Below are 24,210 nucleotides of genomic sequence, written 5' to 3'. Positions count from 1 at the left end.
GGGCTCAAAATTCCAGTTGGGCCCAAGGACGAAGAGTGGGCAGATTCCTCCATTTGTGGCCGGAATTTGAGGAGGAACCCGGTTTTACCAGGATTCTACCCCGTTTCTTCTATTTTGTACCAGAAGTGTGGGCAGATTTTACACCCTCTTACGTCAAGGGTGCATGTCTGGGGTGTTCCCAGGTTATGCTAGAAGGCCATTATAAAGGCTGAAGAGAACTTTTGCCAGCTGAGACATGGTGTGCATCCTGTTGAGGTCTTTTGAAAGGTCCCAGGCATTACCCAGAGCAAGGAAATCAATCCCAGCGTGGATGAATTACTTTCTATCTGGAGGCAGAATGGCTTGTTTTGCAGGTCTACTCTATTGCTGCTCATTTTTTTTTCAGTCAGGGATAGGCCGTGAATCACAATTTGGGATGGGGCCTACCCCTTTGTGCTTGGGGAAATGGGGGTTCTGCTCCACCACACTTGCACTGGTGGAACAGGACCCACAAATTTTCAGGGCCTAAGTGTTTTGGGGGAAGATTCCTTTGTTTAGCATTACCTTGCCCATAATTCCCTGACTGAAAAAAAGTGAGCAGCAATAGGCTAGAGCTACAAAACGAGCCGTTCTGCCTCCTGATAGAAAGTAATTGATCCGCGCTGGGATCAATTATCTTGCTCTGGGGAATGCCTGGGACCTTTCAAAAGACCTCAAAAGGATGCACACCACATCTCAGCTGGCAAAAGTTCTCTTCAGCCTTTATAATGGCCTTCTAGGTGGAATTCCCAGTGTAACCTGGGAACTTTATCTGTTAGTTCAATAGGTTTCCTCAGAAAAAACTTAAAATATATAATTTGCATATTTATACATACCAGTCTGGACAGAAGCATCAAATGATTTTACATGCATAATGTTGTTGATGCCTCTTCTGATAATAGATATCCCACCGCCATCAGTTTTCCGCACACGAACAATTCCATTCAGCCTCCAGTCAGTAAAGTATGCATAATCTGCAGAGAAAAGCCAATCAAGGACTGTTTAAGACCAACCTAGTTGATGTAGTTTTGTTCTGCATAACAAAATGAACACAACCGTACATCGAGAGAATCTTCAAATATATTTTCTCAAAAATGTATTTTTTTTACAGAAAGACTAATGGCTTTAATATTTTAGAGAATAGCAACTTACCACCAAACACTGTAAGACCAAAAGGATGTGACATTTGGTTAATTCGGTTGAGAGTCTGTCTGTCTAAACCACTGAAGGAACTGTGCTCAATTTTATCAAAAAAGGCATCCACCCAATAGAGACGTAGAGAACTAGAAAAGCAGAAATCTTTGATTCAGCTCAAATGGAAAGTAAATCACTTGCGTAAAATGATGCACTGAATTCAAAACATACCCACAGAGATTTAAAAAAATTAATTCAGTGTTATAATAATCTGCTTAACAAATGACTGTCTCAAATAGACATGAGACCTCCATAAGAACTGGGACTACAGACAACAATACCAAAGCCCAGAAAATAACTAGCAGCATATGGGACCCGAGATTGTGGGTAATGGAATGGCTGAAAACAGGTTATGTAAAAATTTATTCATCATTTTGTGGCTATACTTTAGACCAGTATCAAATATGTATTCCAGTGTAACCTAAAAAATTTTACTTATACATTCACTAGAAGGGATTATTTAATCACTAATGTAAATATCACTTTTTGATTTTCTCTTCCCCTTACAGCAGCAGTGTTAAATTCCTGTTTTAATAAAAACCATTAGAACGCTTGTTTTTATTCAACAAGCAGCTAATGAAGCACTTTTTAAAATTGAAACAATTCAAAAGGCAATATAAACGAGAGGGCACAATTCAAAAATGGGTACAGGAACAGAGAGATCTGGGGGTACATGTGCACAAATGTGGCAGGGCAGGTTGGGAAAGCGATTAAAAAAGCATACGGGATATTGGGCTTTATAAATAGAGGTGTTGGCTAGGGGCTGCAGAAAGTAACCTGAGGCATCAGCTGCTGACACAGACAAGAATGACTTTTGAACTTAAGTAACCTGGGTTCAGTCCTGGCCTTAGCTGGCTGGAACCGGTTTGAATTAACTAAGTTTTGTGAAAGACAAAGGAAATGTGATAAGACACAAGTCCTTATTTAGAAAAGGAGTAATGAGGTAATGCTACCTAAGTCCTTGGGACAGAGCCAATGAGGAGGAGACACATGCAAAAAGCAAGTAGGCCTAAACCAAAGGGAGAGAGACAGCACAGCTTGAAGAGATAAGATTCGGAATAAGAATGAAGGATCTGAGGCGTGGAGCCAGAGCGAAGACTCTGGAGACCAACCATCGCAGAAGTGGAAGACCCTACGTCAGGGAAGTAGAGACGACGTCGAAAGAGAGAGAGAACGGAACGCCTGGCCAGCGTCAGTTCTCCTTTTCGGGTATTATCCTTTATATTCTGTGACCACTTGGAGTGTCAGAGAAACCTAGTGGGTGTGCGTTTAGATGTTAGTTTGGGTAAAAGACTGTATAACCTGGTGTAAACTGCATGCCTATATCTAACCAGACGTATAGGCTATATGTATATGATCTAACGGCGTGAATAAAGTGAATTGAGAGTTAAGAGAGAATTGACTCTTCTCCTCTTTGTACTAAGCCAGTAACCATAACCGGTGACCTCCGGTCAACAGAGGCATAGAGTACAAAAGCAAGGAAGCCATCATGAGCCTTTCTAAAACATTGGTTCGACCACAACTGGACTATTGTGTCCAGTTCTGGGCACCACACTTTAGGAAAGATGTGAAGGCCTTAGAGAGGGTGCAGAAAAGATTTACTAGAATGATTCCAGGGATGAGGGACTTTAGTTACATGGATAGACTGGAGAAGCTGGGGTTGTTCTCCTTAGAACAGAGAAGGTTGAGATGAGCTTTGACAGAGGTATTCAAAATCATGAAGGGTCGAGACAGAATAGATAGAGAGAAACTATTCCCATTGGCGGAAGAGTCAAGAACCAAAGGACATAGATTTAAGGTGATTGGCAAAAGAACCAAAGGTGACATGAGGAAATACTTTTTTGATGCAGCGAATAGTTATGATCTGGAATGCACTGCCGGTTGGGGGGTGGGGGAGGGGTGGAGGCAGATTCAATCATGGCTTTCAAAAGGGAACTGGATAAGTACTAGGAAGGAAAAAACTTGTAGGACTATGGGGATAGGGCGGGGGAGTGGGACTAGCTAGATTGCTCTTGCACAGAGCCGGCATGGACTCGATGGGCCAAACGGCCTTCTTCCGTGCTGTAACCTTTCTATGATTCTAATGATTTCAAACTCAATTTTCATTTCTTACTTATAGAAAAATGAGACCTTCTCCTGTTTCTTTTTTAAAAGAGAAATTTCTCCCCGTGTCTCACAGCTATGTGACAAATACCATTCCTAGTTAAAATGATGGGTAGACAACCTAATAAGATCCCTTTTTATAGTGCTGTTGGACCAGCCATGATCAGATGAGTGAGAGGGTAGAAAGTGACTAATGATACATTTTTCCTTCCCACCTATGGAGGAGTGCTTCGCCTGCACTGACTATCCCCTGAATGTCTTGGTTGAAATCAGAAATCATGATGTAGAAACTTGCATCCTAGTACTCTATGAGGCTTAATACTGTCTAATCAAAGAAACTATGATCATTTATTTTCATTAATATTCATGTTCATTTTCTAATGTCAGAGCAAATATAAAGCCTGAAAATCTGCTTTCACCTCAAGCTGACTATTTTTCGCCATTAGCAAATGGAGGAAAACATACCCCTATGAGTCTGCTAGCTGCAGAATTAGCCTTTTGAATTATCAGCTTGGCTTACCTCCAGTCAATGGCAAGCCCATTTGGCCAGCCTAATGTTGTATTGACTATTGGCATTGCATTTGACCCATCACCCCAGGCTCTCATGATTTTTGCAGGTCTGTACCAGTCTGTCCAGAAGATATAGCTGTAAGTAGACGTAACAGTGGTAAATTGAATACTTAAAGATTATAACCAGATGAAGCGCCTATTAAATCTATGAAAATTACTCAGAATTCCATCCACGATATTTAACAGAAAGAAAACTCCTCATATGAATACTGAAGTTTTTATTTACCCCATCAATGGATGCACAACAATAGATCTAGGATTGTTCAAGTTCTCAACAATTGCTCTCCTGGATTTATCAGCCAGTCTCAGGACAGAGATGCTGCTATAGCGTGCATCAGTCCAGTAGAGATTCCTTGAAATCCAATCAAAAGCCAGATCTTCTACTCCATCCACTCTATTGGCAACTAGGACTTCCCGGCCTAAATATCAGGCAGAAAACTAAGCATTATTGATTTTAATACTCAAATTTTCTCATCGGTAGATACAGAATTCTGCTGGCAAGCCCTTAGCTGGGATTATAGTAAGAGAGAAAGAATGAGAGTGGGAGGGAGCGACACTGAGCAAGAGAGAGCAAGAAGAACAAACTCAAATCCAGGTCCCAGAAGTGAACAGAGTGCACCACCCAGTCTCCATTCCCTAAGCCTATTTTTAACAACTACTTCCCCTATCACACATGTTGTAGTCAGGAATGGAAAAAAATACCAGCTCATCAAAGTGTAAGTCCACAGGTCAAATTCTCAAATTAACTAAACTCTAACCTCAATCCCCATCTATGGTACATAGGCAAGTGCATCTTATGCTATTTGTGAAAGCAAAAGATTCCAAAACAAATGTTTACTCCTTTGGAAACTGGGCAGGTTTATGTCCTTAAAAATTGTCGGAATTTCACTTCAAGCTGAGAGAGTATCCTTAATTACAGCTTTAGAAGGATAGTAAGGAACCAATGAGATTATGAGAATGTCTATAGGTATGGCAGAATAAAAAAGGATATAAATAGACAGATAAAAACACAAGTGAAAGTTAAACATGTGTAAAAACAAAACCATAGATATTCTAATCTTGTAATATTTTTATATTTACAGTACAATGTAAAAATAACACTTGTATGCTGATTACATGCATTTTATATATAGTATGTAATTTTGAAGAGAAAACTAAGCATTTATAAAGAATATACAATATTTATATCGTGGCTATCTTATAAAATTTTGAAAGAGTGTGAGGTGTCTATATAGTGTTTAAGAAGCAGAAACCACATTCTTTCCATTGGAAAAGATGTGAAAAGTTGATTATTATATTGATTTGATCATTACCTGTTCCATCGATTTTCTGTTTATAAATCAGGTCCGTCTTTGTATCTGAGAAAAAGATCGTCTCCAGTGCTGCATCAAAATCAAGTCCTACAAAGTACGAGGGGCTCGCTGTCACAGGCAGGATGATATCTTCCTGGGTGGAGATATTGAAAGGGATTCCACGCACAGCCAGCTGGGATGAAAATAGTAGGAACTGGGTCACTGCTGCAGAAGACAGAACATAAAATGTTCACAATGTTCTTCAATTTGACACAGGGAGTCAATACCAAGTGCTATATTCAGATCAAGCAGGATTACAGAGCAGAGGGATAAGTGGATCAAGGTGGAGGAATGGAGGAGACAGATGGGAGTGAGAAGCAGGAAGAAAGTGGAGGGAAGGGGGGATGGTGAAGAGGTGGAAAGCAAGGGAGAAGGGAGGAGAGGAGGTTGGAGAGGAAAATGGGAAGGGGGAGAAGGGACAGGGGACAGGGAAGGCGATGGGGAGAGGGGTGGAGGAAGAGCAGGAGGAAAGGGAGAAGGTGGAGGAGTGGGACAATGGGGAGGGGGATGAGGAGCAAAGTTTAAACTTATGAACCACTGGGTAAATTTGTTGATCCGTGGGAAGCCAAGCTCGAAGGGAGAGATGGGTCGGATAATAGAGGCTACAATGTCCTAGGCCTATCTCCAACCTACGCTCCCGTCAAATATAGCTTCTCCGCTGGGAGTATGGGAGTGCTGAATTTACCCTCATTTTCCAGTCTTTGCATTTTTAGAAACATGAAGGTGGAAATCATTTAACTGTACAGTAGGGGAAATAATCTAATAATGTTACAAACCATATTGTTTCAAATTTATAAAAACTGTGACACTAGGCATCCAGGTCAGGCTAATCAGAAATGTAATTGTATTGTCAGTAATCTAATGTTCTACAAATATACAAACAGCACAAATTCTGCATTATATATCATTAACAGGAATAAATTATAATAATTTGACATTTTCTAATTATACTGCTTTCAACACAAGTATGTTTTTTTTAAATGAAAAACAGATAATATATAGCAAAAGTAAGTGTAAGTGCACTAGCCATTTTTTTTAAAAAACTGTCTGACAGATCTGAAAAGATATGCAATTTTTCACCCATTCAGCCATGGCTCCGTGGTAGCACTCTCCCTCTGAGTCAGAAGGTTATATGTGCAAGTCCCACTCCAGAGACTTGAGCACATAACCTAGGCTGACACTTCAGTGCGGTACTGAAGGAGTCTTTCAGAGGAGACATTAAACAGAGGTCCTGTGTATCTTCTCAGGTGGATGTAAAAGATCCCATGGCACTATTCGAACAAGAGCAGGGCAGTTCTCTCAGTGTCCTAGCCAACATTTATCCCTCAACCAACATCACTAAAACTGTTTGATTGGTCATTTCCCTCCTTGTTGTGCGCAAGTTGGCCGCCCCATTTCCCTACATTACAACAGTGACCACACTGCAAAAAGTACTTTATTGGTTGTAATGCACTTTGGGATGTCCTGAGGTCATATAAGTTCATTCTGTCATGTTTTCTTTCCTTGCTGCACAGCAGTTCTTTGTTCATAGCAGTTTTCTATGTGATACACTGACTGGCTCATAAAGTAGCTTTGTGTTGTGCTTCATTCAGGCCATGGCATTCCCTAGCATGTAATTCATTTTTGAGTTCATACTAAACTACTAAAGTACTAGGAGGTTAGTGAAGGTACATGTAAATAAACAATGAAAGGAGGCTGTAGGGTATCTCAATGGAAATTTCTGGAGATAGTCCTTGCGCATTTTGCAGAGTAAAAGAATTTGAAGACCATTCTCATACCATAGCAATGTTTCCCATCACGGTGAAGATCAAAACCCAGTTTGCACCTACATCGGAAGCCCAGGCCGTCATTGTCTGTTCCATGGCTGAGTATGCATATATGCTCGCATCCACCATTATTACTGCCACATGGATTCCTCACTAAAATCAGCAGATACGAAACAGACCAGACATTAGATTTAAGCATATGATTTTTTTTAAAAAGAAATGTCGTGCTGCATACATTGCATTACAGTGTAGAAACTGTATTATATCAGCGTGGAGTTAATTATAGTACTTTATCAATAGTGGGAGTATTGGGAGGTCATGTTACCTAGTTGCAACATAGCTAAATAGGACAGACTCATTGGACCATTTACTGTCTGTCTTTTTCATCTGTAGCATAGGACTATTATCATCTCATAGAAAGTCCTAACATTTACAAAAGCAATTATTGCCAGCTTAATGGTAGTAAGTGAAGTCAAATATATAATGAAAATATACTTCCTAAAAATGCACAGATTAGCAAGGCCGCTGAATTAAAAGAAAAGTGCAATTAATGGTTAACAGTTGGGTAACTTTTGACTTTTAGGAACATTGGCTTACTCCTATTCCTTTCAGCCTGTTGAACCTGTTCCACCATTCAATGAGATCATGGCTGATCTGTATCCTAACTCTATCCACCCTCCTTGACACCATATCCCTTAATACCCTTGGCTAGCAAAAATCTATCGATCTCAGACTTAAAATTATTAACTGAGCTAGCATCTACTGCTCTTTGTGTGAGAGAGTTCCACATTTCTACCACCCTTTGCATGAAGAAGTGTTTCCTAACTTCTCTCCTGAATGGCCTGGGTCTGATTTTAAGGTTATGTCCCCTTGAACTCGACTCCCCCACCAGTGGAAAAAGTTCCTACCTACCCTATCAATTTCTTTCAAAATTCTAAAAATCTCAATCAAATCACCCTGTAACCTTCTATATTCCAGGGAATCTAACCCTTGGAGCCCTGGTAACATTGTGGTGTATCCGTGCTGCACTCCTTCCAAGGCCAATGTATCCTTTCTAAGGTACGGTGCCCAGGACTGTACACAGTACTCCAGATGTGGTCTAACCAGGGCTTTGTATAGCTGTAGCAAAACTTCCTCCCCTTTATATTCTAGCCCTCTAGTTATAAAGGCTAATATTCCATTAACTTTTTTGATTATTCTTTGTACCTGACTACTATATTTTAGTGATCTGTGTACATGGATCCCTAAATCTCTGGACTTTCACTGTTCCTAGCTTTTCACTATTTAAAAATACTTGGATAGAACCATAGAAAAGATACAGCACAGAAGGGGGCCATTCGGCCCATCGTGTCCACGCCGGCTCGAAGAACAACCAGGTGCCCATTCTAATCCCACCTTCCAGCACCCGGTCCGTAACCCTGCAGCTTACAGCACTTTAGGTGCAGGTCCAGGTACTTTTTAAAGAGTTGAGGGTCCCTGCCTCTACCACCGTTTCGGGCAGCGAATTCCAAACACCCACCACCCTCTGGGTAAAAAAGTTTTTCCTCATGTCCCTTCTAATCCTTCCGCCAATCGGCTTAAATCTATGTCCTCTTGTTCTTGAGCTCTCCGGTAGGGGAAACAGGTACTTCCTGTCTACTCTATCTGGGCCCCTCATAATTTTGTACACCTCAATCAAGTCTCCCCTCAGCCTCCTCTGCTCCAAGGAAAACAACCCCACGCTATCCAATCTCTCTTCGTAGCTGCAATTTTCAAGCCTTGGCAACATTCTTGTAAATCTTCCCTGCACTCTCTCCAGAGCCATTACGTCTTTCCTATAATGTGGTGACCAGAACTGCGCACAATACTCCAGCTGTGGCCTTACCAGCATTTTATACAGTTCCATCATTACAACCCTGCTTTTGTATTCTATACCTCAGCTAATAACGGAGACCATTCCGTATGCCTTCTTCACAACCTTATCTACCTGTACTGCCACCTTCAGGGACCTGTGCACATGCACTCCAAGGTCTCTCACTTCCTCTACCCCTCTCAATATATTCCCGTTTACCGCGTATTCCCTTTTGCTGTTTTCCCTCCCTAAGTGCATTTCCTCACACTTCTCCGGGTTGAACTCCATTTGCCACTTTTCCGCGCACTCCACCAACCCATTGATATCTTCTTGGAGTCTACAGCTATCCTCTTCACTATCAACTACATGGCCAATTTTTGTGTCATCTGCAAATTTGCCAATCATGCCCCCTACATTCAAGTCCAAATCATTAATATATACCACAAACAGCAAGGGAACCAACACTGAGCCCTGTGGCACACCACTGGAAATGGATTTCCATTCGCAAAGACATCCATCAACTTTTACCCTTTGTTTCCTGTTGCTGAGCCAATTTTGGATCCAATTCACCACATTTTCTTGTATCCAATGGGCTTTTACCTTTCTGACCAGTCTGCCATGTCTTTCCTTTTTTGGTCCAAAATGGATGAGCTCACAATTACCTGCATTGAAATCAATCTGCCACAGTTTTGCCCACTCACTTAATCTATCAATGTCTCTTTGTAATGTTATACTCCCGTCTACACCACTTACTATGCCACCAATCTTTGTGTCATCGGCAAACTTGGATATATGGCTCTCTATTATGTTATCTAAGTCATTAATAAATATAGTGAATGGTTGAGGCCCCAACACAGATCCTTGTGGGACACTACTGGTCACTTTCTTCCAATTCGAGTACCTACCCATCATCCCTACTCTGTCTTCTATCACGTAACTAATCTCCTAACCAGGCCAATAATTTGCCTTCAATTCCTTGAGCTTTAATTTTAGCCTACAGTCTCTTATATGGAACCTTATCAAATGCCTTCTGGAAGTCCATATAAATTACATTCATAGACATTCCCCTATCTACTACTTTAGTTACTGTCTCAAAACATTCAATTAGGTTCGTTACACATTATCTACCCTTTACAAATCCATGTTGGCTCTCTCTAATCAGCTCAAATTTCTCTAAGTGCTCAGTCACTCTGTCCTTAATTGTAGATTCCAATAACTTCCCCACAACAGATGTTAGACTAACAGGTCTATAATTTCATGGTTATTAAACCTATTGTAAGCACCAATCATAGTTGATTTAAAAACAGCAGCATTCTAAAACTATCACATTCCAAATGTCAGTCCACAAATATAATAATCAAGCATGTAACTTGTTTAAAAGTTTTAGCTTATACTTTTCTGTTAGTTATGAATGCAAAACAAGCGATCTTTAAAAATAATTGATAGTCACAAGTCCCACCTAAATTGATCTAGCTACAACAACAACTTGCATTTATATAGCACCTTTAACGTAGTAAAACATCCCTAGGCACTTCACAGGAACGTAATCAGACAAAAACGGACAACGAGCCAAAGAAGGGGACATTGGGACAGGTGACCAAAAGTTTGGTGAAAGGTAGGTTTTAAGGAGCACCTTAAATGAGGAGAGGTGGAGCTACTCATAATACAATGGTTTCTGTAGCAGAGGAAATGAAAGAGTGCCTTCTTATCTGGAAATTAAGTAAGTTTTTAATTTCATTAGAAATAAATTGAGTTCTTAGTAGCATAATTGTCAGCTGCAAGTTATTCTATAGGAAGTACAATGAGATACCAAAGACAAAGATAATCCCAAACAAAAATTCTCAAAGTACAGAAGTTACAGTTTGTGTGGTAATTTGGTATACGTCCTACCGAAGCTCCAAAAGTGAAATTAATTTAAAATGCATACTTTGCTATAAGTATTTAAAGTTGTGTTTAAGTTTTTGCATCACAATTTACTATGCCACTTTCATCCATGCAGTAAAGTATGAAAATCAACTAGATTTCTAACTGTATGTAATTTAACTGAACTTACCAAACGGCTGTCTGAATGCATGATAAACTGTCACTCCATATGGTCTCAGTGAAGATTGATAGACAATCTCTGGGTTGTTTTCGGTAAACTTATTGGATTTCATAACCGCCATCTTGGTCCAGTCAGTATAGTACAATTTATCCTCAAAATAAGTTAGTCCATAAGGATGGGGAACAGCTGCACCTCCACTAACAACAGTTTTTCTGTGCAAAAGCCAGGCAAATATGTTATAAAGCATGGAAAAACTTTACTAGACATCTGCAATTGAAAACAATGTATCCTGTCAAGTATATAATTGTCCCATTGAAACTAAATTCAAGCCAGTACGGATGTGACTGCAGTGGAATCAGGATAAACAAGATCATTACAAAGGAGTTGGGCGGCACATTGCCCGACACCTCTGGGAACTGGGTTCAAATCCAAACTGGTGGGAATTAAGCCTTCTCTCTGACAAATCCAAACGTCTTACGTGAAACAAATCTGGCCAGTCTCAATGCAGTTCGAATGGGCACAGATCCACAGCACCACATTGTCCAAAATTCTGCACAAATGGGAACCAAATTGGCAACCTCACAATGGGGAGAGTAAATGGAAAATTGACACTGCTTTTGCAGTTATGGGGAGAGGAGCAATTTTGAAAAGGAGTTTTCTCTTTATCTAGGAAGAGTTTTATGCTACCAACTCTGGGTGCAAAACATGGAAAAAGATTTAATTCCAAATGCACTGATATCCTCCCATCCTCCCCACAAAGGGAAAGGTTCTGCATATGTTTGGCCACATGCAACAGGGCAGCTGTACAAGCACCAAAACTTGGACTTACTAACAAATTGCTTTGAAAGGTACTGACTTAAATACAATTGTATCAATGATGGATAAGCATGAATTTGTTTTTTATTCTAATTTCTAGCAGGAAAGAGCAGGTAATTAAGTCAGAAGTAGTTTGGGAGCAGAGTGGTAAAAAGGCTCAGCCTACGGTGCTTTGGTTAAAGAATGTAAATTTCAGCAGTGAATTTGTTGACCATACACAGTGGAAGCCTTTCACTGTGAAAAACAAATTCACTGTATCAGGAGTCAGTGGACTGAGTAATACTGGCCAACCATCGAAATATATATTTTTTAAAACATTAAGCAATCAGCAGAGTTTGCAATTGCTGCATTTGTGACATTTGTTCAGAGACTCTCTGACCAAAGAGATGCTGTACTCTTTCATCTTTAAATGCAGGGTTGGACTTGAAACCAACTTTGCAATTCTAAGGCTGGGTCAACTATAGGAAGTGAAACCTTTTAAAAAGTGCAATTAAAAAAATCAGTGTGCAGGGAGAATTTGAAGTGCAAAAAAATGGAAGAGTTTTCAATTCCACAACACTAACATCCCTCCTCCTGCCCAACAAAAAAAAGTTGGGACTGCATAGAATGTATATGAATATGTAAGACAGATTCTACTGCTCTTGGTGGATCAAAGAACGTAATATGAACACTCACATTTTCATTATGAGTAAATAACAGTGTTATTCCATTTCATGTTTGAAAAGTGAATTGGAACACTGGAATTTTCCCACTAGATTAGTGTTCACTTTAAAGCAGGTTGTAGTGCATTCAACGTAAATTTTCTATTACCCTTCAAAGCTTTCAAGCAAAATATTGACACATAGTTTTTCAAGCGCAAATTAAGTTTGCCACTAATGTTGAACAAAGTTTATCATCAGTGGTGCATTAAAGCTTCAAGAATGGATATTTTGCAACAGTGCAGTCTAGAGGCAATCAAGCAGACCTATTATTGGACAGCCAGGTCGATAATATGTCACATGCATTCTAGGACGAGGCCTATGAACTTGAATGCAGATAGATTTATGATAGAACAGATTTGGTTGGCTGAAGTGCCATTATTTCAAGCATTGGAATAAAGAGGCCCAAATGGACATTTTTAATCACTCCCTGATTTCCTCGTCCTTATTTACTCCCTTCACCATTAACTCCTCAACTCTCTCTCCTTCCCCCCTTCGAAAAAAATTACCCCCAACTTCCTCACAGGTGCCCTCAAATTCACAGCTTCCTCCTCTGGCCCTCTGCCTGCACCAGCATCAATACATCTCTTGATCTGCTCCTCACTACTTTGCCTCCAGTTTTAACTAACATCCTGGATGACCTCCACCCCTCACTACTACCCCAGTACAACATACTGTATGTGGATTCAAGTTTGTGGGACTCATTCTAGAATGCATGTGCTATATTATTGAGCTGGCTGTCCAACGATAGATCTGCTTGACCATCTCAAACACTGCTTCTTCTCTGTGGCCAAAATCCTCCTCTTACTGCAGGATCATACCAAGAGCAATAACAACCCTGTATTCCTCTTCTCCACCACAAATCATCTCCTCCAACCTCCCACCCCCACATTATATCTTTATTGATAATAATTGTGAGGACCATTAGATTTTTTACTTCCAATCTCAAGACCATCAACCCAGTTGCCTCTTCTTCTTCCACCCCCTCCTCTCCCATGTTAACATTGTGAAGCTTTCCCTATCCTTTGGCAATGCCCCACCCCTTTCAAAACTGTTGTCATCATCCCTTCCTTAAAAAGCCCACCCTTGATCCAATTATTTTCTCCAACTGATACATTATTTACCACCTACTCTCTCTGTTCAAGATCCTTGAATATGTTGTTGTCAGGCCCTGTGTGAGTCCTTTCAATCTGATTTCCAACCAACCCACAGCACCAAGATTGCCTTGGTCAAAGATTTAAATAAAATCCTGTGTGATTCCAGCTGTGGCTTGTTGTCCCTCCTTGTCCTCTCAACTGATATAGCACTATTTTCCTCCACCAGCTCTTCTTTCCAGTCCATTGCCACAGCATTGCTGTCTTGTGGTTCCATTCTTAGCTGTTACAATATATTCACCACATCTTCTCTCATGCTTGCACTAAGTGTTCCAGGGCTCCAGCCTTGGTCCCCTCCTATTCATCATTTATAGGCTATCCTTTGGCAATATCATCCCCAATCATAGGGTCATGTTCCACATGTACATCGACAACACTCAATTCTACCTCTAGAATGCTACCACCATCAACTGAAATACTGTTCCTACACTTCTGTCTGAACAATATCAAGACCTGGATAAAGTTTTCATTCCTTGTCTGGTCCATCACTAAGTCTGTCTTATTGTACCTCTAGGACATTACCTGTTTACAATTATACTTATTCTCCACTGCTGCTGACACCTTTCAGACCTTTATCACCTTGAAGGTTGTTTTCTCAAATGCTCTGCTTCCCAGGCAATCCAGAACTCAGTAACCCGTGTTGTCTCCTGCACAAAGTTCCACACACCGATACTCCATCTTACCCAAATTCCACTGTTGTCCCGTATCCAGAAAATAGATTTGAAGATAATTGTCCTTGTTTTCAAATCCATTCATGACCTCTCTCCATCCTAAATGATTTTACAACACCAAGTTATAGTCCAACAAATTTATTTTCAATTCCACAAGCTTTCGGAGGCTTCCTCCTTCGTCAGGTGAACGGTGTGGAAATGAAATTTTCGAATCCTTCGCATTTGAAAATCACAGAACAATGCCTGGTGATTACTGCCCGTTGCCAAGGCAATCACAGTGAGCAGTCAGAAAGGTGTCACCTAAAAGGCCACCGAAAAGGCCACGTAACCCCACCAGCGAACAAATGTTATCTGTTTTTAATATAACGGGTCATTGACTGTCAATGACCCGTTATATTAAAAACAGATAACATTTGTTCGCTGGTGGGGTTACGTGGCCTTTTCGGTGGCCTTTTAGGTGACACCTTTCTGTCTGCTCACTGTGATTGCCTTGGCAACGGGCAGTAATCACCAGGCATTGTTCTGTGATTTTCAAATGCGAAGGATTCGAAAATTTCATTTCCACACCGTTCACCTGACGAAGGAGGAAGCCTCCGAAAGCTTGTGGAATTGAAAATAAATTTGTTGGACTATAACTTGGTGTTGTAAAATTGTTTACAATTGTCAACCCCAGTCCATCACCGGCATCTCCACATCATCCTAAATGAGTGATCTTCTCCAGCCATACACACCTGCCCCTCACATGTTTCACTCCTCTGACTCCAAATAACTGCTTGCTTCCTATTACTTCCACCCACCACTGAAGGCTAATTATTTAGTCACTGTGCCCTGCCCATTAGAATTCTTGTCCAAAACCATTTTGCATTGCTACTTCCTGATCGTGCATTCTCTCTGATCATGCATTCAATCGCTACCTCCCCCTCCCAAATTTATCCTTTCTCCACTGAATGTCCAGCTTTCCCCTTTTAAAGAACTATGAGGTGCTCTTTTACATGAGAGAAACATATAAATGCAAGTTGTTGTTGAGTATTAATCTATCATAGAAATTATTCCAGTATCAGAAAATCTAATTCAATTACAAAGTAATACTGCACTTTAAAAATGTTACTGGCTACGTTTCACAAAGGACATCAAACAACTTATGCCTTAAATGGTCAGGTCAAATCAGAACTATTTGCTCATCCTTCTATAAGTTTTTTTTAATAACTGAAATACAGAGGCAATTTATTAAACTTATCACAACTGAATACATAAAAAACAAACTCCAGCATTTTATCTCAAAATTTGCAAACTTTGAAGTGCCTGTATTTTAAGTATAGTGCTATTTTTAATTAATTTTTGTGGATGGTAACTGCCAAATTTCATAACCTTGAAGACTCTTCACCAACCATTTTCATGATAAGAGAAAGTCTGAAAAAAGTTGTTAGAATGATGTGAAAATAGGAGTGATTATGGTGTAGCCAAGTTTTTTTTTTATTTAATCATTTCAGTTCCAGTAGTACAGAACATACAACAGTGATAGAAGTAGTCTTAGAACTGGAAGAACCCCAAACATACATCAATAAAGCAAAATACTCGGTATATTCTCTCATTCATCCCCACTTTATCGTATATAAAATCACTTTCCCCTAGAAGAGTAGCACAAGAGCAAGCTGATCCTTATGATAAGCAACATATTACGGCTCTTCAAGATATTTCTAAATAGTTGGGTTTGTTTAAAAAAAAAATTAGCCAACAGATTGCTCTTCATGCATTTACCTTTCAAGTCCATCATATGTTACAGTCTCAATGTAGTCATAACGGCTGTCCACCCAATAAAGTCTTTTTGTAATGATGTCCAGTGTTATTCCAGCAGGCCAACCTAGCTTTGTCTTGACTAGTTCAAAACGACGTGTTCCATCCATAAAAGCACGTTCCAGTTTAGGTTCCCCAGAAATATCATTCCAGTCAGAGAAGAATAAATAGCTGAAGACAGAGATCGGTAGCTTGATCCATTAGTTACAATAGAAAGCCATCAGACACAACAATTCAAATTCTTCTACACTCAGCACAATGAATGAGGATTTACATGGGTATAATGTAAAGCAATATTTCTATTTAGAATTTACAATTATTGCCTGTTAGACCTCTCAATTAGAAGGCCTACCACCATCTTCTCAGGGCAACTAGGGATGGGCAAAAAATGTCACCCACATCCCAAGGACAAATAAAAGAAAGTATTAAATAAACGTTGGATTTTCTGTCGTTAAAGACCATACAGAAAAAAGCAATGCGAAACAGAATTATTATAAATTGCTGGTAATCCTGCTCATTGGTACAATCCATATAAATGTTATACACTTCACAGAGCTACACAATAAAGACAATATATGACATGATAACTTGATACAATTAACGAGAATTTGGGTACTTGCTTCAGTAAGTTGCGGCAGTTCATACACTGGGAGACTCTACCTGTATAGAAGTTTTGCGTCCACTTTCCTGCTATTAGCCAAGAGGATTATATGGCCACACTGATGGGATGTGACTCTGCTACCATTTTAGTGGAATGGATCTCTCTCCCCTTAGAAAGTCAGGTTTGAGAGGGGATTATTTCAAGCAATGGAAATCTATTTTTCAAAAGCTATGGTCACTTCTAAGAACCTAGAGTCAGAGAAAATAAAGAATATCCAACTCCTCCAGCTCAACAAGTCATGTAGGTGCTCTTTTAGTACTTGGACAAACACTTTAGCTTCCCTCCTGCTGTGACACTAATTCTGTGTGCCTCTATTCTAAGATGAAACAGGAATCTGTTTCTAATGAACATATGAGTCACCCCGCATTGTTCCATCCCTTTTTAGTAAAAAAATACACCCACACTACGGGAGGCTAGTAAATCATACTTTGTGCATTTGAAAGTGTGTGCATGGTGCTCTGCCATCTTTTCTTCTCCTGCCACCCCCCCCCCAGATAGTGGTATGATTGGGCAGCAAAACTTAGTATCTGTATTCACATTGCTACACAGTGGTGCCAGTACAGTGCCTGAAATGTCAATCAAATGGACACATTAGATATATTCTTTTAGTATTCTGGTACTCTCAGCAAAATGAGTAATAGTTATTGTGAATAGCAGAGATGCTCAGACCAATCCCTGGGAGGACTTTGTTGGTCATATTGAAAAGCTGTGAGCTATGTCACTATCAATAAATACTCTCCGGTTTCCTATTCCTTATTTTAATTTTTGCCCAATTTGTAGCTTCCTCCTCAATCCCATTAACTTGCTCTGTGGTCACAAATTTCCCACAGTAACCCTATTAAATGTTTTCTGAACATCAACACAGAACTTCATCCCTCAAATCTACTGAATGACTGAATCCAATAAATTTGTTACGGCACAGCCTTTACTTCCACAAACAGATTAGTTTCTTTTAATATAAATTTCAGAATTTTTCCCATATCGATGTGACCAATAATTCCCAAGATCTTGTTTGAAAAGTGAGACCTAGATTTTCCATTCATTCAGTCATTATGCCAGTCGAAATCTGGCTACCTTTCCAGGGTGGTGGTCATTTGAATAATTTTAGCGGGACTGCCTCTGGACGAGGGGAATAAACCTGCCACACCCTAGCATTGCCAGTGCCCTGCAATGGGCCAGTGCTGGGCTTGGGGTAAAATCAGTCAGGGTTCCTGCTCCAGACTACAATCGGTAAACTCCTTCTGGAAATACATGTGCAGACTTCGGTTGAGGCCAAGATTGGACTTGGCAGTGATGCTCCCTCAGTAAATTAGCCTACTGAAACTTACTGGACCAGATCTTGCTGGAGCGGGGCAATTCGTGTCGTACATCGTTATTTAGACTTTTTCCCGTACCTGTCAGCTCAAAATTTTTTTGCATCATAACTTGCTGGAAGTGCGAGCTGATAACAATGTGGCAAGGGCAACAGGGCATCTGGGACCTTAGTGAACGGCAGGACCAACAGTGTGTCTCCTTAACCAATGAGATTTAAGGATTGAGAACGAAACAAAGGAACGATGGAGAAGGAGGGTGAACTAGAGTGAGTGAATTTGAGTCAAATCAGGTACTGAAAGAGAAATAAAAAGAGGGAAAGAAAGAGTGGATTAAGAGAGAGAAAAAAGACTCAGAAAGGAAAAGAAAAAAAATTAAAAATGTAAAATTTGATATTTTTAGAATCTCTAACAACAATTTACTACATGCAGAAATGAGATTGAACAGTTTAAATTGTTCCCTTTCTGGGCCAGAGAGGTTGATTGGCACTGCGTTAACAATTATCAGGTCGTTAAAAAGGTACTTACACTGTTAAGTTCTAGCTCTAACTTTCTGCGGCAAGTTTAATGGACAATTAATGTAATTCATTTCCATTAACTTCAATGGAAAGTAAAATTGAATGGGGTGTAAAATGGGTGGCCAATCCTATCCCGTCAATATTCTGCCAGAGAGGGTTGAGTTAAAATTACCCCCTTCAACCTTATAGACTGCAAATTTATATGTGCACTGCTTTCATTTGGAATAGGGATTTTAACATTAAGTACAATTCAGTTTCAACAGACCACTTTGTAGACAACAAATTGATTCAGCGCTCAGAAAGGCAGAATCCAGCTTTCGAATAAGTTAAACTAATATAAAAATTTATCAGCCTCACTACAGGGGCTGTGATATTGGAAGCAAACCACATTACATACACCAAATTTGGCCACTTTCCAAAGTTAAATAACAGGATCTCTTTTATAACAGAAAATAATTATTTCTGCTCTTACCCTACAGTGGGGTCAACAGCAATGCCTCGAGGGCTTCCCAGGTTTTCTGCAATGAGTGTTATACGGTTACTTCCATCCAGATCAACAACTTCAATTCGGTTAATACTGGTCTCCACCACATACAACTTATTGTTCACCCAGTCCACAGCTAAGTTTTCAGGTGTGTCAATAGAAATATTTAAAATTTGTTGGATTCTAGAGCCACTGAGATCTACAGAGAACAGCTGATAAAACAAAAAAGATTAAGTAAAATGGTTCTGAAAACATTTTCAATAGTCTTTAGAATTGATTTGATTAAGTTGCACAAAATTTGCACGCTGTCTAAGGTCATGGGACAATACAGAATATAAGTTACATTACAGATTACATAATACTTATAGATAGATATTTTGAGGAGTCTTATACCTTTCTGTATGTTTGAGTGCTATTACTCAGTCATTCCTTGGTAGGAGTTTAGACTGATCAATCAGATTGGGGAGGTTCACTGGGTATTGGATTTGGGCAGTGGGAGTTTATAAGTTTCATCAATTGGTACCATGCTCCTTTGGCTACCGGGGACTTGGATTAAGGGGTATGTGAACTGTGTGCCCATAGATGCTTTTGCATTCCAGCCACAGCCTGTGCATCTCTTTCTCTGAATGCTAAATGTCCCACAGTTGCTTTGGCCACTTATTCGCCATGGAAGGGATTCATCTTCTTGCTCTATGGCTGAGAATTTAACAAGTCTGTAAGCTGTGGGTGGGGGCTCACTACCTTATTGGCAGGAAGATTAGTAAGGGGCTGAGTTGGGGAGTAAGGATGGTAAGGACAGTTGCCCTTATTTAGGTTTGAATTTTTCAGTGCTTTGCAATTGTCTACAGGGACTCATCATCATTTGAATAACTTCCATGTGAAACAATACAGTTTATTTAGAATATAGAAAGTTTAATAATGTAAGTGTTGCCAGATTAGCAACAGGTTATTAGCTGAAAAATACCTGTGGGAAATCAGAACTTAGAAACACAATACGCATGGTGTTAAAGAGTTTTCAACACAAGTTCATCTTCCTCAGGTTATTGATTCAGTGCCTAGTTTTGGGAATGTTGCCTACCTTATTCTGAATGGTATCTGTCCAAAAGATCATGCCCAGGTAGTAGTGGAAATCCACACCAACAGCAATGCCACGATTGCGAGACCGCACAAGAATCTGTACATTCCTTCCGTGAACATCACCAATCAGCAAATCGCGACCATTTGAGAAGATAATGGATGGAATTCCAGCTGAAAGGCAGGAATTACTTTTACATTAAGTGCATTCACAGTGCCTCAAATATTTTTCACCAATGCTAATCAAAGTTATAGAAATGCATGCTTACCTTTCTTAGTCTTAACACACCTGCTGCAAAATGTGTCAACTTTTAAGAAGAATCTACTTATCTGTACACAGACTGTAGTTTTTTTTTTATTATAGTTCAATTGAAAATACACTCAAAAGTGATATTATTCCAGAAATTACTGTTGTTTTGATTCATTTGAAGGAGTTGGCATAGGATTTCGAAGGATTTTATAATTCAATACTCTTTTCCCACTTTTCCATTTTTGGTTGTGTTTTTACAGCTAATCGAATAACCTCAGAGTATTCCATAGTGGAAGGCTCCAAGAATTGCATTTTTCGTAAAAGTGGACTTCTATATTTTTGTATGCAGCTCTTCTCATTTAAACTTTATATCTGGCAATTCCTAATATACATCTGCAGATTTTGTTAAACCTGCTGTAACACCACAGAACATGAACAGCCTTGTATGAGCATCACATATAATGGAGCAAACTGATAATCAGTAAAAGTAACAGTAGCAGCCAACACAAACACAAAACAAAACCCATGCAAACAACTAAAGATATGTGCATTATAAGAAAAAAATACAAAATATATTCTAGGATGTGAGTTCTAGGCTTTAGTTTTATCATAGGTTTCACAGGGCTATTATAAAGCACTGGAGCGTTGCCCTTACAGTTCACATACTTCTTAAAAATTTATATTTTCCCCCTTTGGTATCCAGTGTTTGCATCAAGCCAGTTACATAGTAAAGGTGGCTGTGTAGCCACTCATGTAGCCATCAAGGCACCAGAAGACCAGTCAGCAGCTTTCGGCAATAGGAAGGGCATTCACTCCATAATGTCCAACTGATCTGTGATCACCGCAAAAGGATTATACAAGTCTGTGCCAGTTTTGCCACTCATCATTCCCACTGATCTGTAGAATAGCAGGCTGTAGGAGATGAATGATGCCTGTAAACTCTATCTACGTGGTTCACCAGTCTCTCCAAGACAGACCCAGAGTCTGGATGGCAGCCATCTGAGCTTCCATCAAAGTTGCAAAGGCTGGTGACATTAGTTTCCTTTTTGAGGGCACGGCTACAGTGTCCCTGGAGTTGGCCACATGTTCCATGGTAGACTGCAGAGTGCTGACACCGTGCAACAAGACATCCTACAAGCTGGAAGCGGGCTCCTCCATATTTTCAGCCATGGTAGGCCTTCCAATACCATGTATAATTGCTTGTGTGACACAAACAATTTTCTTATCAGCTTTTATTTTTTATTATATTGACAAACTGAGCATCTTTGATTCTCTCCATAGTGTCTAACTGAAACATTCACCATTCACCAAGGCTTTCCATAGGATTGGATCGAACACTGGTGAGACTTATGAAGCATTATGTCCTCTCATTCCAGAGACTTGAGCACTTAATCAATGTTGACACTCCAGTGCAGTACTGGGCGAGAGCTGTGCTGTCAGAGGTGCCGTCTTTCGCACAATACATTAAACCAAGGCCCAGTCTTGGACGAAAAAGATCTTATGGCACTATTGGAAGATCAGAGGTTTCTCGGTGTCTTGGCCAACATTTATCCCTCAACCAACACCACTAAAACAGATTATCTGGGCATTTATATCAATGCTGTTTGTGGGACCTTGCTATGTGTAAATTGCCGTGTTTCCCTGCATTAGAAAAGCGACTACACTTTAAAAGTAATTCATTGGCTGTGAAAGACGCTATATAAATGCAAGTTTGTTCATTTGTCCTGATCGACACCAAAAGGAGCAGGTCCTAAATAAGAGAGTAAATAAGCAGCTGGTGCTCAAAACTTACATGAGGCATTTGCTCGGCAGTGCTTGTGGTGCTCTAGGACATAGCCCTGCACACAGGAACATGCATGGCTTCCAACTCGGTCTTCACACAGCTGGTCACAGGCTCCCCACACATTACATTCATTAAAATCTACATCAAGAGAAAACAGAGGAGGATTGAACTTTTACAAAGGCAGTGGTTCCCAAAATCTCTGACTCTTCTGCTGCACTCCCGTCGCAAGTGTGGTGGGAGTACAGCAGGAGGACCATGAATTAGGCCAGGACCTGGGTTGCTGAGTCCTGGTCCGCTCAGCAGTTTCTGAGAGGCCTTGCCACCCCAAACAAGGACCGTGACATAACAGAGAGTGTTGCAGGGAGGGGAAACCCAGGCTGGACGTTTCCTTGGCCCTGGCCTAGGGGAAGAGCAGAGGGCTAAATGCCAAGTGAGAGCCAGCATATCACACCACCGTCTGGCTAAAATGGGGGCCATCTGAAAGTTCAGTCATGTGCTGTGGCCTGAACCTCCCAAATATGTAAAAACTTCTGCCTGCTTTTCTAGCCCTCCTTAAATGGGGCTGATGGGCGATGTAGCACTTCTTCCCCACGTTCTCCCCTTCAACAGCCCCACGCCCCACGCCCCCCCCCCCCCACTTCCAGCAACCTTTGCTGCATTTTGTGGACCTCCCCCACTGGTTGATCCTAAGAAATGCCCCATTGATGTGGGCATCCGCCCAGTTTACACTGATAAAGTGACCACCTCTTGATCCTGCAAGGTCATCATTGGAGGTTACTGGCATTTACGTCAGTTGGTTGGCCCACGGGTTTTCAAACCCTATTTATTTAAAAACTTTTATTTTTCCCTGCATCCTCGCTTATGCAGTACCATCAATGTCAGACAAAATGATTTAAAAATTGCTTTCCTGTAATACTTGCAGCACTCACCAACACAGGAACGACCATCAGTGCTCACTACAAATCCTAATGGGCAATAGCAGACCCCACCTGATGGGGAAGCATGACAGCGATATTCACAGCTTAAAGAAGCACAGTTAATTACACCTGAAAGAAAATAAATGCATAAATGGATTTAGGGAAGACTTTGAAGAATAAAGTAAAAACACTTTGGTAACAATACAAATCAGCTTGCTTCCGACAACATTTTAGGGATTGAAATAAAACTAGTTGTAACCTTGTGTTTGCAAACTGAAATTCTCTTAATGGCTGATGACTACTTTTTTGTACTGGCAGAGAATGGAACATTCCTTTGTACCAGTATCTGCTGGATTTCTAATGGACTAAGGATTAATATCTAGCAGATAATACCGCATATAAAATGTGCCAATGTGAGAGCCAACCATGAACAATAGATTTATTCAATACCTCGCCATTTTAGTATTAAAGTAATATTAAGCAGAGTATTTATGGGCAGAAAATTTTTCAGACACTAGGCAATCTGTATTAAAATAATTTTTTCTCATTTTATCTCCAATTTGCTCCCCTCCCCTCTTTTCTCCTGAAGGTACTGACTCACTTACTGGAGAATAGTTCCACAAGAAGCAGTCACCCTCTGGTACCTCACCCAGTGGCCATTCTTCATAGATAAGTGAGTATTGGCAGGCTATCCAAGTGGGGAGGGCAGCACAACAAAAACCAATGATGTCTTCACTGACATTCCAGCTGGGGTTACTCTATAGCAATTAGGAGCAGTACCCCCACTGATTTTTCCCTCCTTAACCCAGAACACTGCAGTTAATTGTAGCCCCCTACCACTGTTCCAGCTGTGATCAGCTATCTCAACACAAACTGGAGCATTCTTGGTCAATTGCTCATACAGATTTTACCTTTGAGTTGTAGGAACAGCGCCCTGTAAATTGTCTAAAGGGTGACTTCGAGATTCGTAGTGGAATTGCCCTTAAATGTGTCTAAAATGGAGTTTAGCTTAAAAGCTGTCCACACAAAATAGTTGTCAGTAGCGGAACTGAATGCTAGGAAATGGCTGTAAAGTGGAGCTAAATGAAACCATCACCCAAGGCTTTTTGCCACGGAAGTTCCCAGATAATTTCGCTATAAAAATCTTCTAAACTAACGGCCATGTAGCAATTAAAGCCATAAAAGGTCCTTAGTAATGACCC

General features: G+C 40.3%; 1 protein-coding gene across 2 annotated transcripts in view; it reads right to left on the bottom strand.

Moving 5' to 3' along the window:
- The window catches only part of lrp2a (low density lipoprotein receptor-related protein 2a), a 268,484-nt gene that overhangs the window by 156,773 nt on the left and 87,501 nt on the right, over positions 1-24,210 (bottom strand). For both annotated transcript variants that reach the window (XM_067987326.1, XM_067987327.1), the window contains exons 9-20: positions 23,021-23,137; positions 22,101-22,229; positions 20,063-20,232; positions 18,973-19,196; positions 15,976-16,182; positions 10,888-11,090; positions 7,016-7,156; positions 5,199-5,402; positions 4,112-4,304; positions 3,836-3,961; positions 1,171-1,301; positions 855-992 (exon numbers count right to left, since the gene is read on the bottom strand). In XM_067987326.1, the coding sequence (XP_067843427.1) occupies positions 855-992; positions 1,171-1,301; positions 3,836-3,961; positions 4,112-4,304; positions 5,199-5,402; positions 7,016-7,156; positions 10,888-11,090; positions 15,976-16,182; positions 18,973-19,196; positions 20,063-20,232; positions 22,101-22,229; positions 23,021-23,137 (1,983 nt within the window). The remainder of the gene's footprint in view (positions 1-854; positions 993-1,170; positions 1,302-3,835; positions 3,962-4,111; positions 4,305-5,198; positions 5,403-7,015; positions 7,157-10,887; positions 11,091-15,975; positions 16,183-18,972; positions 19,197-20,062; positions 20,233-22,100; positions 22,230-23,020; positions 23,138-24,210) is intronic.

The sequence above is a fragment of the Heptranchias perlo genome, chromosome 7 (assembly GCF_035084215.1).
Source record: "Heptranchias perlo isolate sHepPer1 chromosome 7, sHepPer1.hap1, whole genome shotgun sequence".
Taxonomy (NCBI): Eukaryota; Metazoa; Chordata; class Chondrichthyes; order Hexanchiformes; family Hexanchidae; genus Heptranchias; species Heptranchias perlo.
This window is presented reverse-complemented; position numbering and strand designations above follow the sequence as displayed.